Source organism: Pelophylax lessonae (assembly GCF_965119305.1).
Source record: "Pelophylax lessonae genome assembly, chromosome: 1".
In the NCBI taxonomy this organism is placed as follows: domain Eukaryota; kingdom Metazoa; phylum Chordata; class Amphibia; order Anura; family Ranidae; genus Pelophylax; species Pelophylax lessonae.
In genome coordinates this window covers 830,979,668-830,993,649 of record NC_138768.1, presented here as the reverse complement: position 1 = coordinate 830,993,649, position 13,982 = coordinate 830,979,668, and the positions used below count along the sequence as shown (strand labels likewise).

The 13,982-nt window shown below is 40.6% G+C and overlaps 1 protein-coding gene across 1 annotated transcript; it reads right to left on the bottom strand.

The window, feature by feature from the left end:
- Nucleotides 1-1,953: 1,953 nt before the first annotated feature.
- Nucleotides 1,954-2,402, bottom strand: LOC309559015 (U6 snRNA-associated Sm-like protein LSm5). Its single transcript, XM_082262125.1, has one exon. It carries the CDS (start codon nucleotides 2,358-2,360, stop codon nucleotides 2,094-2,096), a length of 267 nt encoding a protein of 88 aa, XP_082118251.1. The 5' UTR covers nucleotides 2,361-2,402; the 3' UTR covers nucleotides 1,954-2,093.
- Nucleotides 2,403-13,982: the final 11,580 nt, after the last annotated feature.

The following is a 13,982-nucleotide window of genomic DNA, read 5'->3' as shown; positions in this document are numbered from 1 at the left end:
ATCTCTTGTTTGTTTTCTCTTTTTACATCTCCCATTGAATAATGGTTCTCCCTCTCCTCTGCCTTCCCCTGTCCCTTCCTTTATCCCGTCCCCCTCTTTCTTTGTCCCTGTTCTCTTATTATTCCCTTCTTTTACTTCCTCTTGGTCCATCTCTCACTTCTTTTCATTTCCTTTGCCCCCCTTCTCTTTGCCTTGTTTTTTTGTTGACGGCATCTAGGAATTATTCTAATACCAACCCTTTGTTTGCCATTTGTATTTCCTGCTGATAATTGCGTACCTCCTGTTTTTATTTTTTTTTATTTTACCACTAAGTGCACAATGTCGTGGCCTTGGCTGCTCTGACCCAACACACTGTACTGATTATGGTATTTTGTTTTACATTGCTGTTCTGATTGTCCTAACCGCACTTGTTGCATTGTTTTTCTACCTCAATAAACCAAATCTGTAAAAAAAAAAACCTGGCTGGGACCTCAATGTCTTCACAAGTGCTCTCCTAGCTATCTCTGTCCCAGGGGCAGGGCCCCTAAAAAGGGTACTCCTCCTGCAGGACTGGACCCAGGAAATCTGCCTCTGCTGCTAGGCCTCAGACTATTTATGGGCTTTTCCTCCCCCTTCTGGGTACACCTACCCCCCAAAGATCGGTTGGAGGTGCATGATTATTCAGGCTGCCTGTCCTTCTCTCCCTCCCATTATGCTTCAAGAACATTCTAGATGACAGGAGAGTAGCAGAGCAGCAGCCTGTGAAACACTGAGCAGCCCTAAGCAATCAAGCACTGCTCAGAACTATATTTACCTAGCAGCCTACTCTGAACTGGGAGGGAACTACACAAACTCCCAGCTAGCACCAGTCATAAAGACAACACCAAATGTCTTAAATTAGTTAAACTGATAAAATCACTGATGTTTAATCAGTTTTGATAAACATAACCCTACCCAACTTACTCTACTGAGCATCCAGGACACAAAATGGGCACCAGACATGAATCCTTGCTACAGATATAATGCTACCTATACAGTGCAATTTATTAGAAATGCATGAGTGAGAATATTAGCTCTTTTAAGCATGAGGTAAAGTGGGTAAATTCTGGAATTGAGGTGTTGGTCCCATGAAAAAGTCAGCATTCCAGAATTAGAGAAAGCCTTTCATTTTGTTAAAACCCAGCCCCCCGCTTAGCTCCACCCCAGATACTCATAGATACTCCTCTATAGCAATTTTGATCCTTATTTTTCTTATACTTAGCTTTCGCAGATGTCTTCAGGTCACGTGGCAGGCTGGGTTTTCTTCCTATTCTCTTCTTTTTCTGGTGCTTTCTGCTTCATTTCAGTTTGAATGAAAGTCACCATGATGCCTGCTCATTCATAGTCACAGTTATCCTTTTTTTTAATAAGTTTAGTTTATTCACTAATCATGCTTTTTTCTGAGTTGCATTTTTTTTTAAATATGACAAAAAGGTATTTGAAGACATCAAACTCATTTAAGCTTTTGTCCTTTTACATAACAAAACCTAAAATGTTAAATTTAGAAACAAATTTCAGATACAACTGTATTTGCAAATGCATCTATAAGCAAGACTTTTTTTGTAGTTTTGGATAGAGTGGTGAGGGGGGGGGGGGGGTTAGAACCTCTGGCAGACTTATTGTCTCTGTCCCCACTAGGTGACCATTGTCACTGGGACTAAAAATGGAAAAATATCCAAAAATGTGGGATGTTGGTAGAACAAGCATAAAAGGGGATATCTTCTAATACAGATACTTGGTTCCCAGGAATGACTTCAGCACACTTTATAGAGAATTCCTCCTACTTGTTCTTTTTTTGTTTTGTGGGGGACATCTGTTGGCTTTGAGAAATTTCCCTTAATTTCCCACAAATGCAACCACCACCACATGCACTGTATTTGTACTTATTTCCTGCTTTATCCAAAATGAAAAAAACGTTTTGCCTTTAGATATATTTTTTAATATTTCATAAGCCATCTCTATGAAGATATTTCACTTCTTTGCCCATAATACACATTCTTCTGATGCCAGGGCACCCAGTTCCACTGTAATATACAGGATTAGGAAGTGATGGATTCTTGAACTTCACAACCCATTCATACTTCAGAACTTTCTCCTCCAGGTACAAGCATGGTTATATTGTTTCCAATTAGCAAGATTTGATCAAGTTTTGTAATTCGTCTTCCCTCAGGTGTGATCTCAAATTCAGTGACATCTTCTAGGACCATATTGACGAAGTCATCAAATCCTAGAAGCATGCCTTTATCACTCTTCATGACAATGTGAATACGGGATCCTATACATTTATCCACCAGGTCGAGCGGCAGTAGCTGAGAAGGATTGGAGGTTACATTGGCCGCCATGTTCGGCAAAACTTCCCTCCACCAGACCGATCCCCAAACACAACGCTTCCTACTAGCTTTTGTTACAGTTATCCTTTTTATTTGGGTTAAAAAAAGACAGCTTTATCCAGCTCAACCTATATCATATGAGTGTGTGTGTGTATGTGTGCAATTTGTATTCTCTAACATACCCTGTATATAGTATATCCTCAGCCTTCCAGGTTGAATGATGCTTAGAATATCTGGTAGCAAAAGAGAAGTACCATGGAGATTGGTTTAGATTGAAGGAACACGAACCCCCCCCCCCCCTCATTCGGTTTGCACCAAAGCTTCCGAACAGAAAAAAAGTTCTGACCCGAAAGGCAAACCCTATTAAAGTCTATGGTACCCGAACTTGAAAAATCAAAAGTCCCCATTTTGAAGATTTATATGCAAATTATTGGCTATAAAAAAGGTATGGGGGTCTGGGTACTGTCCTGTGGAACATGTATCAAAGCAATTTTTTTTTTAAAGACCTTTTTTACAGGAGCAGTGATTTTAATGATGCTTAAAGTGCAACAATAAAAATAAAAAAAACCTTTAAATATAGTGCCTGGGTGTTCCCTTAGTCTGTCTGTAAAGTGGCACATCTGTAGCATATATAGAACATGCTGCAGCAAAAATAACATTTCTAAAGAAAAAAAAATTAATGAAATGGCATTTACATTACCAGCAATAAAATACCATTGCCGGAAATAGAAAAATGTTTAAAAAAAAAAAAACGGTGTGGGGTCTGCACCAAAATCCATACCAGACCGTTATCCGAGCATGCAGCCTGGCAGACCAGGAAAGGGGCACCCTCCTGAACTTTACCAGGCTGCATGCCCTCAACATGGGGGGGGGTCTGCCCCCCCACCCCAAAGCATCTTGTCCCCATGTTAATGGGCACAAGAGCCTCATCCCACAACTCTAGGTGGTGGTTGTGGGGGTCTGTGGGTAGGGGGCTTATTGAATACTAAAAGCCCCTTTAACAAGAGTACCCCTACACATTCACCCAAAAATTGTCAAAAAGTAATAAAAACACAGACATTTTTGTCAATTCCTTTATTTAAAAATAATAAAAAAAAAATGTCTTCCGATGTAAATTCATCATCAATCACGACACCCGTCGCACCCACAAAAGAAAAAAAAAAATCGCTCAGCAGTCAACGAAGGCAAACCACCGAATGCCTGGCTTGCTATTTGACAGCATGCACCGGTTGGTGACGTCACAAGAGGAGCGGCGCCCCCTGGCGACGTCACCCCTTACCTATATGAGAACTACAGTATATAAGAAGGAGGTAATTCAATAAATAAAGCTGCATTGCTCATTGACTGGCAACTGCCAAAGATTTTGGGTTTTCTCTACTATACCACACCATAAACAGTAAGGCACCCATTGACATGATATGACTGACATGACACTCACCAATTTTTGGCAGGATCAGAATATACCTAATGCATACTGACAGACACCAACACCACCAACTGAAGGGGGGGGGGTGGAAAAGGCTTGCAAGAGCTTGAAGTACAACATTTTGAATCTCTGAAGATCTCCGGAGGTCATATTGTGCCTTCATATTGTCTATACACATTTTAAGTGTGGCATATACACAGAAACAGTTTTTGTTGAAAAATACCACAAACTGTACATTAAGTGGATCTATGGAAAGTGACCAAAGTTTTCCCTTTAAACTTTAATAGAGAATTTAAAGCTGAACTTTGTCTTAAATGGTAGAGGGGAGGTACCTAGTTTTGACAAGTACCCACTCCTGCTAGAATTGCCTAGGCAATTTCACCGGAAGATGTCCCTCGTCCCCGCCCGCCACCTCTTGGGACACGTCACAAGCCCCAAGAAGCTGTGGGACCATCCACAAAAAGCAGCACGACTTTGGACAGTGAAAAGCCAGCTGTGAAGCCCCAAGGAGTCACAGCCAGCTTACCAAACTTGACATACCGGGGACCCGAAGAACGGCAAAAAAACATCTCGGGTCCCTGGACCAGGTAAGTGTGCTTAAATTAATAGTCAGCAGCTGCAGTATTTATAGCTGCTGACTTTAATTTTTTTTTTTTCTACAGACTGAAGAACCTTTTTAAGCATTTTTTCTGAAGGCTAAAAATGAATATTATGCTAATTCTCTTAAAAGCCTCAATTCATGCAGGTCTAAAAAATAATTTAGACATATAATAAAGTGGAAGGAAAGAACGGGAGTAACCGACTCATAAAATACAGTGTAGGGAGAGGCAGGTGAAGTGCTGGGAGTTGACAGCTCCTTTGACAGCCCTTTATTCTGTGATGTTTACCTTGTATTTTAATGTACATAACAATGTTTTTTGTATTTATTGCTGTTTTTAAAAGAACTGGAATAACTTTGATTTATAGCCTTATATAGTCAAAACTTTTTGTCTTGTTTTAAATAGAGTAGGAAGGATTACAACACCTGTCATGTTTTTATTGCTATGCAGGGAAGGTACACATTATTTGCCTTTAACGTTCTTGTCACAAGAAACTTGTCATATCCTATATATAAACAATAGCTGGAAGATACCCAGACTTTAAAGAAACATACTGAACATGAAAAACAAGAAAAAAACTCTTAGGGCATTAATCACAAATAGATATGCAAAAATAAAAAATGCTGTCTTTTTCATCAAATTCTTTGTAGCCCTATAGATAGACTACCACGCCGTTGAAACAATTTAAACACTTGCCGACCAGCCGCCGTGGTTTTACTACGGCAGGTCAGTTCTGTCCCGCGAAACAACTTACATGTACATCGCTTCGCAGGATGGCTAGTGGGGGCATGCACACACGCTGATTGCCCACAGGGGGAGCCAATCAGTGGATCTGGCGGCCATGATTGCCGCTGGATACCCGCGATTGCTCCCCATGTAGACAGAAGGGCGGTCTGTCATTGTAAACACGGCAGACCGCTGTTATGTCAGTAATGAACACAGGGATCCTGTGTTCCTCTTATTTAGGAACACAGGTCTCTGTGTTCATGCAGCAAGCCCATACCCCCCCAGTTAAAAAGCACCCCCTAGGGAACATTTAACCCATTGATCGCCCCTGGTGTTAAACCCTTCCCTGCCAGTGTCAGTAGTACAGTAACAGTGCATATTATTAGCACTGATTACTGTAGTAATGTCACTGGTACCCCCCCCCCCCAAAAGTGTAAAAAATGTTTGTTGGGTGTCCGATCTGTCTGCCACAATGTTGCAGTCCCGCCAAAAATCGCTGATCACCGCCATTACTAGTAAAAAAAAAAAAATATATAAATAAAAATGACATAAATCTTTCCCCTAGTTTGTAGTATAACTTTTGCGCAAACCAATCAATATACGCTTATTAGGTTTTGTTCTTTTTTACCATAAATATGTAGCAGAATACAAATTAGCTTAAATGATGAAAAATTTTGATTTTTACATTTTTTTTATTGGGAATGTTATATAGCAGAAAGTTTTTTTTTTTTTTTTTTCAGAATTGTCGCTCTTTTTTTCTTTATAGTGCAAAAACAAAAAATCGCAGAGGTGATCAAATACCAACAAAAGAAAGCTCTATTTGTGAGAAAAAAAGGACATCAATTTTATTTGGGTACAGCTTTGTACAACCGCCCAATTGTTAGTTAAAATAATGCAGTGCCGAATCGCAAAAAATGGCCTGGTCATTAAGGGGGGAAAACCTTCCGGTCCAGAAGTGGTTAAAATATGAAGATGTGTCACTCTGAAAAGTCCCCATATGTGTGTTTACTATTAGGTGTAAAAGTATAAGTCATTAAGTTCTTTCTTAATAGAAGTGTTCCTCAATATAAAGCAAGATAAGTATTGTTGTGCAGTAGCTTGACCATGTGCTGGGCTGCAGGATCTCCACATGCACCTAACAACCAGATAGCAAGGAGCATCGACTTTCCTTAATCCATTCCTGCCTAGCATAAAATAGTCCCCTTTGTCTCACCAGGTACTTTGAGTATGGACTCTTCCCCTGGGCACCCCTTTAGGTCTGGCCAATATGTGAGCACCCCTGGGAGGCCTGGCCTAAACAAAGCCACCAATATTCTGTCCTATACCTGCTTCAGGCCTTAGGATGATGGATCCCAACAGTAGCCTCACCCCGCACCACGTTTACGGAGGACAATCCCCATCTTGAAGTTAGGGGAAGGAAGAGTGTATACGACACAAGTCAGTTTTCTTAGAGGTGGCAGCACATTCTTTTTTATGTTGTAAATGATAAACAGAGCCAAGTCAAGGAGCCCGTACCTTTTAGGGGGTCTGTCAAGTTCATCTTGCTCAACCAAAAAAAAAAACAAAAAAAACAGTAATGAAAACCCAACCATACAATCCCATATACACAATCCTATACCCACAATTGTCCAAAATGTCTTGTTATGCTGAAGACTTAATAGTTCCAACCCCTGAAAGACAACCCCACACCATAATCCCCCCTCCACCAAATGATCTGGACCAGTGCACAAAGCAAGGTCCATAAAGACATGGATGAGCGAGTTTGGGGTGGAGAAACTTAACTGGCCTGCACAGAGTTCTGACCTCAAACTGAGAGAACACCTTTGGGATGAATTAGAGCAGAGACTGCAAGCCTTGTCTCCTCTTTCAACATCAGTGCCTGACCTGACAAATGAGCTTATGAAAAAATAATCAAACATTCCTATAGACACGCTCCTTAACCTTGTGGACAGCCTTCCCAGAAGAGTTGAAGCTGTTACAGTTGCAAAGGGTGGGCCAATTTAATATTGAACCCTACGGACTAAGACTTGGATGCCATTAAAGTTCATGTGCATGTAAAGGCAGGAGTCCCAAGACTTTTGACAATATGGTGTATCTGAATCCTTGTCAAGGTAGGGTTTCTATATATCTTTGGATCTACAGAGAGCACACGATTCTTTATACTGTGATACACAGAATCCACCAAAAACAGCACTTGCAGGGGAGTTCATATAAATAAGACACCACAGATTCTATTAAAAGACAAGTTCTTCACTTACAATCAAGCAAGTTACAAAGCAGAATAGCACTGGTAATAAAGCACAAGTTGCGACAAAACCTCCAAGTCTTGTGTAAATCTAGTTCAATAGGGCATGCAAAGGTACTTTGGTACATAATTGTCAGGTAAAAACGAGGATGGGTTTTCTCAAACAAATGCTAATATGAATGTGCATCAAACCATGACAAAAAGAAGCAATACATAGATGATTTACAAAATTGTGACCATATGGAAGACAGTCCAAGACATACAGAAGTCCACATATGATAAGGATCAAATCAGAACTGTGCAGTAACCATGCTAAGGTGTTAGTTGAATAAATGTAAAAAGTCTTGATTGATCGTGGTATACTATATACTGTATTAAGAGAAAGCACACTGCAGAGTCAGTTATATGCAAAGACTCAAAAGGATAGTGGTTGTAATTTCATAAATCAAGAGAATACATGCATAAATCACCCATTTTCCAGTCACCGTGTGCTGTTTGACAAAGTTGTCACTGTGAAGGTGCAATAGGTTTCCCTGAAGAGATGAGTTTTCAGGGATCGTCTAAAGGTAGCTAGAGTAGAGGTAGGCTAGACAGATTGGGGTAGAGAGTTCTAGGGGATAGCAGAGGCTCTGGAGAAGTCATGGAGGTGAGCATGGGAGGAAGAGACAAGGGAGCTAGGGAGCAGGAGGTCTTGGGAGGAGCGGAGAGGACAGTTTGGGTGATACTTTGAGACAAGATTGGTGATGTTTTTAGGATGTAACATGTTACCAACGAATCAGCCCCACTCGTCCTTTCCACTTACATACTCACCTGCTGTCAAAATTTAAAATGGATGTGGTTGTGTGGGTCTCTTCGGCAGACAAGCTTGTAATTGTTGTTCATTCCCACTGTCCTACAGCTCAGATACTGTCTGCCCATACAGAGGTACAGGCAGAGAGCTGTGGGCAGTGTGTGCAGGAGCCTGTCATTGCACACACGATCTGCTGGGGTGCAATGCTCTACCAGCTCCTAAGAAAAAATAAAATAATAAATGCACTTTTTTGTTTACCTGCAAACATATGTAAATGTATTATAATTTTTTATTTTATTTTTTTCAAAAGATGAGCTTAACTTTTAACTCCTAGAAATCCAGGTAATTTCCAAACTGTCTAAAAATGTCAAGTGGTTTAATGGGAGCCAAAACTTATTGCTTTCTCTGGTTTCTCCCTTCCCTCATGATCATGCTAAAGAAAGGTTTAAATAAAAGACCAGTTTAATAACTGATACAATGAAATCAACCCAAGTACCTCTAGGGACCAAGTACCTCAAGGGACAAATTATAGCTGCTACTTACGGGCCTTGTATTTGCAACCCCAGCTTCACTGTAAGTCTAATCTTCCTTTGGGACTACGTTTCCCAGATTGCTCTGGGCACTTGTGTTAGACCCATGGCAAAGCAAACCAGTGAATCAGCCTTAGGCCTGGGGGGCAAATCCAGTCAAGTGGCCCAATGATCCATCGAATCAGCTCACCATCCATGCCCACCTGGTTTTATAATGGATATTGATGTTATGAAGCAAGACGAACATGATGCAATGTGGTAACATCATTTAATGTTAATGGAAGCAAAGGAGGTTTAACAAAAATACATGACATTACGCCAGGCGGGGCCTAGGAAGCTCCTGTTGGGCGGAGATCACTCTGCCTGACAGGGAAGTGACTGTGTTAGTATTGTGCAGGCTGGGTGCAGGAGCGTACTCTGCCCACTCATACCACTCCGCTGCAGCTCTGCAAATATAACATTGTGTAGCGGCGACCAGCAGCTGTATACAGTATCTGGCCCCTACATTAATCCATCACTGAGTGCGGCCTTTTTACTCGGTGTACTGCCGAAAACTCCAACCTGCCGAAACCTCCAACCACGTTATTTCTGGTGGGTGTAGACTAGGAATAATTGGAGATTTCGAGCACTTGGTGTTTTCACATAACACCGGCAGCCTATACACCCGAGTACATGGTATAATTAGTGCAGATTCTTACTCCGCCCGCTAGTTGCCACCGCCTTGGAGGCGATGTAAGAATCTGCACTAATTATACCATGTACTCGGATGTATTGGCTGCCGGTGAGAAAACACCAAGTGCTCAAAATCTCCAATTATTCCCAGTGTACACTCACTGGAAATAACGTGGTTGGAGATTTCGGCAGGTTGGAGTTTTAGGCAGGACCGGCATCTGAGCGGCCCAGGGGGTGGTTGCCACCCTGCCCCCCTTCCCAGTCCTCCCCTGCAGTGAACACCGCCATCTTGTGGGCAAACAGAGAGCTGCATCTTTAGTAACAATTCCCAGGTGTTACATAAATACAATGAGGAATGACCACATGGTCAGCCAGCATGGCCTCTGACACACAGTCAACTTAAATTCTTGTCTCAGGTGGTGCCCTCCAGTGAGAACATAACAGGGAGGTCTCACCTCACAGCTTCTTAACCGCTTCCACCTACTATGGAGGCTGGTGGAGCAATGCTGGCATGCATAAATATACCCAGTTCTGTAATAGCAATAACATTTTACAGCAGCAGGTAACCCCTAGCACCTTGACTTGGTAGTTGGCATCCATGGTCTGCCTGTTCTGGACAGTATAACTAGAGCTTTCAGAAAATAGAAATGTACATTGTATAAAACCAATGATGTAGACTCAATAGATTTTATTAGCTGTCAAGTGATATTAACAATTGAAAGAAACCTGCAGGTCAAAGCTGTATTCTTCTGAGGAATAAATGATTTATTATGACACAGCGGAAAGTATGGATGCCTGTCATCGCGGCTTGCAGCTTGAGCAGATTCAAATCTCTACACAAGAGTCATGCACTAATGATTGTGTTATGTGATCAATATACATACAGTATTAAACAAGGCATATCCATTGGGAACCAAGGAGCGCTACCATTTTTCAATAAAAACTGAACCGAGCTACAAATGATTTTTTTTTTTTTGGACAGGACAGGAATTTTTTTAATTATCGAGGGATGTGGCTGTTATGGAGCCTGACCCCTCAGGGGGCGCCTACATAATGTAGAACTACAGATGTAACTGTCATATCTAATCATCTTCTGTCACAACCAAAGAGTTTCTGCAGAAATTAGTAGGGTATATATAATGAAAACATTGCACTTATATTAGTGTAACAGTTACTTCCCGTGTCCGATTTGTCACCACAATATCGCAGTCCCACTATAGGTCACTGATCACCACCTATTGTTAAATAAATAGCAATTCCATAAATATATCCCATAGTTTGTAGACAAAATAACTTTTGCGCAAACCAATTAATATGCACTTATTGGGATTTTTTTGACCAAAAATATTTAACGGAATACATATTGGCCTAAATTGATGAAGAAATGTTTTGTAGCAGAAAGTAAAAAATATTGTTTTTTCCCAAATTGTCGCTCTTTTTTTGTTTATAAAAATCGCAGAGGTGATCAAATACCACCAAAAGAAAGCTCAATCTGTGGGAAAAAAAAGACATCAATTTTATTTGGGTATATTTGTTGCATGACCGTGCAATTGTCAGTTAAAATAACGGAGTGCCTTATCGCAAAAAATGGGCTGGTCATGAAAAGGGCTAAACCTTCCAGAGTTGAAGTGATTTATAACTAAAGGCAAAACTTTTTTTTTTTTTTTCAGTTTTGGATAGAGTGTAGATGAATTGGAACTTATGTCAGTTTTTATTGCACTCTGTGCCCCCCTTAGGGATATTCGCCCTCTCTATTTGTCCTGTTTACCATTATCATTGAATGTGAAAGTAAAAGAAATTCCCAAATTTTGGGTTGTCCCCAGGAAAGCAATGGAGGGGAAATCTTCCAATGGGGACACTAGTTCTGGTGATCTGGGGTCCCCCAATGATTATTTGCAGGGGTTTCCTCTCACTTCCTATTTCGCTATGGGACAGGAAGAGAAGGGAAATCTTTGAAACAGATGGCAAAAAATAAACCTTACAGGGGTTATAACCCTTCCCTTACTTTATCTAAAATGGAAAAAAAAAAACGTTGCCTAAAACTACGTACCTCCAAAGAGTGAACCTTAAAACACAAGCTGATGGCTCCCGTGGTTCCTGGGCTCTCCCACTATAACTGGTGCCCAGGAACATAACCGCCAGCAGGGGGAGTGGAATTGCAGTGGGACCAAGGCAAATCCATGCCACTTCCAGTTTTTAGATGCACCCTTTCCTGGCCAGTACAGCCAGAGGACACATCTAACCAAGCTGATCTGTGCTTGGTTAGATGGTGTAAAGGGCAGGGGAGACATTGGGGTCTATTAAGCCCCGTACACACGTACCGATCGTCGGCTGTCTTTTGTCCAGGGCTGTCCTGTCCGCTGAAAAGTGCAAAAGACTGCAAACGAATTTTGTCGGCCAACAACAGCCGACTGCAGAAGTGATGTCATGTGATGGTTAACTTTCCGTGTCTTTTTTCTTCTCTGAGCATGCCCAGTCTTGCAAATCTGCTGTCTGTCGGCCGAAATCTGTACTGACTGACACACAATCGGCCGTTTTGGTGTTGGCCTACAAAAATTTTAATGCCTGCACGACAGATTCTTTTCGGCCGAAAATGCGCTGTCGGCTGTCGGAAGAATCATACTAACAAGCCTACAATCGGCCGATCGGTCGGCGGCCGAATATTTGCGGCCGACAATCGGCTTTAGACCCTTAATGTCTCCACAAAGAGTATCTGTCGCCGGCCCAATGCTATCACACAGGGGTTTAATAACCCTTTGTGATAGCAATCAAGTAAAGACATATAAAAAAATAAAATAAAGTTTAAAAAAAAAATGATAATAAAATATATTTTTAAAAAATAATAACCCCCATTGCCCTGCACGCCTGAGCAAATGCAAATGCGAGCCCAGGGTGTGCACGCATATGTAAACCATGGTCGCACCACAAGTGTGACATATCGCCGCCAATGTCAGAGTGAGAACAATAATTCTAGCACAAGAGCTCCTAGTTAATGCTAAACTGTTGAGCTGTAAAGGCTTTAAAAGTGTCACCTACGGTGATTTTTGGGCACCATAGTTTTTGGCAAAATCGCGGACACACTAAATTTTAAAACATGGAATGTTTGGTATGTATTTACTCGATGCACTGTCATTGTTTTTATTTTAACCAAAAATGGGTATTTTATTACATGTTTTTGCACTAAAATTAATTTTAATATATTTTTTCCTGAAAATGTGCGCAAAATAAAAAAATATAAACAGAATTCAAAATGCCTCATTACCAGGTTGTGCAAATATCATGTAACACAAAAATTTGCAACTATCACCTTTTTATTCTACAGGGTCCCTGCTTTCAGAAAATATAAAATGTTCTGGGGTTTAAATAATTTTATTGACAAATATTAAGATTTTCATTTATATAGGACAAATAAAAAAAATTACTCTGCAGCCGAACTGGTTATGGAGCTGTCCCAGCATGCAGCTTTAGCGTCCAGGGTCAGAGAGATGGGGTTCATAAGGGGGGGAGGTCATGTGACTTTTCTACTGTTACTTGTTCTACTATTCTCTCCATATAAAGTAATGTCTGTTTTAATGTTTTACCAGGCAGGTTCTAAATATAGAGGGGGAACAGGGGGTAAACTATTCCTTTTACAAAATATGTTTATCTTGTAAACTGATGAACGAGCCCTACTGTATGCTGGGAACACTGGGAGGGCATAGAACCACTTACAGTAGGCTGTGCTGATTTCATTAACACATTAATAATAATGCATTGCACACAGAGGAAATTACAGCCGCTGTGGGGGAAATGAACATGCAAATTTTATATCTACAAAGTAAAAAGTACAATAATAAGTGCCGTATCTTTCTGGAGATCAGAGCAAAATGAAAACTGTCGCCATGAGTGGCCGGAGTTAATCAGAAACCTTGACGCCAATAAGAGGGGCTCACTTATTCTGTGAATAGCTAATACCGTTTAGCATATATCCTGGGTACAGTCTTGGGTGGGGGAAGATGAATCTAGACACAACGCAAAATAAAAATATAAACAGAATGCAAAATGCCTCATTATCAGGTCATGCAAAATACTGAGGGATTATTGTTATGACGACTTTCCATTAAAAATAACAAAAAAAAACCATTCATCATTGGACTTAAACATGTATCTGAATATTCATACTTTTTTTAAAAAACTGTGCAGGATTACTTATAAAAGATTTATATTTCCATGTTATTAACATTTATTAAAAACAAAACAAAAAGAGAGCACGCACAGGCTCATAGTGAAGACAGTAAAGATTCGGCAATAGGAAGTCTTGGCATAATAAAATGTATACCTTTTTTTAATCCATCAACTCATAAAAAGGGATTCAATTCCTAAAAATTGACATGTTTTAGCCTCCTACATAGGCCTTAGTCATAATTATGACTAAGGCCTATGTATGAGACTGAAACACGTCAATTTGATGGATTAAATAATGATATACATTTTTTTATGCTACGACTTGTTAGTGCATTTTTACTCTCTTCATTGGATTTTGGACGTTCAGTACTATGTAAGTCCAGGTCCAGATGTCTTGATCTCATCCTGTCTATCCTTAAGGGATTTTGGGGTTGTAGCACTTCCTTTGTTGCTCTAGCACAGGCTCAAAGTGCTGTTACTCT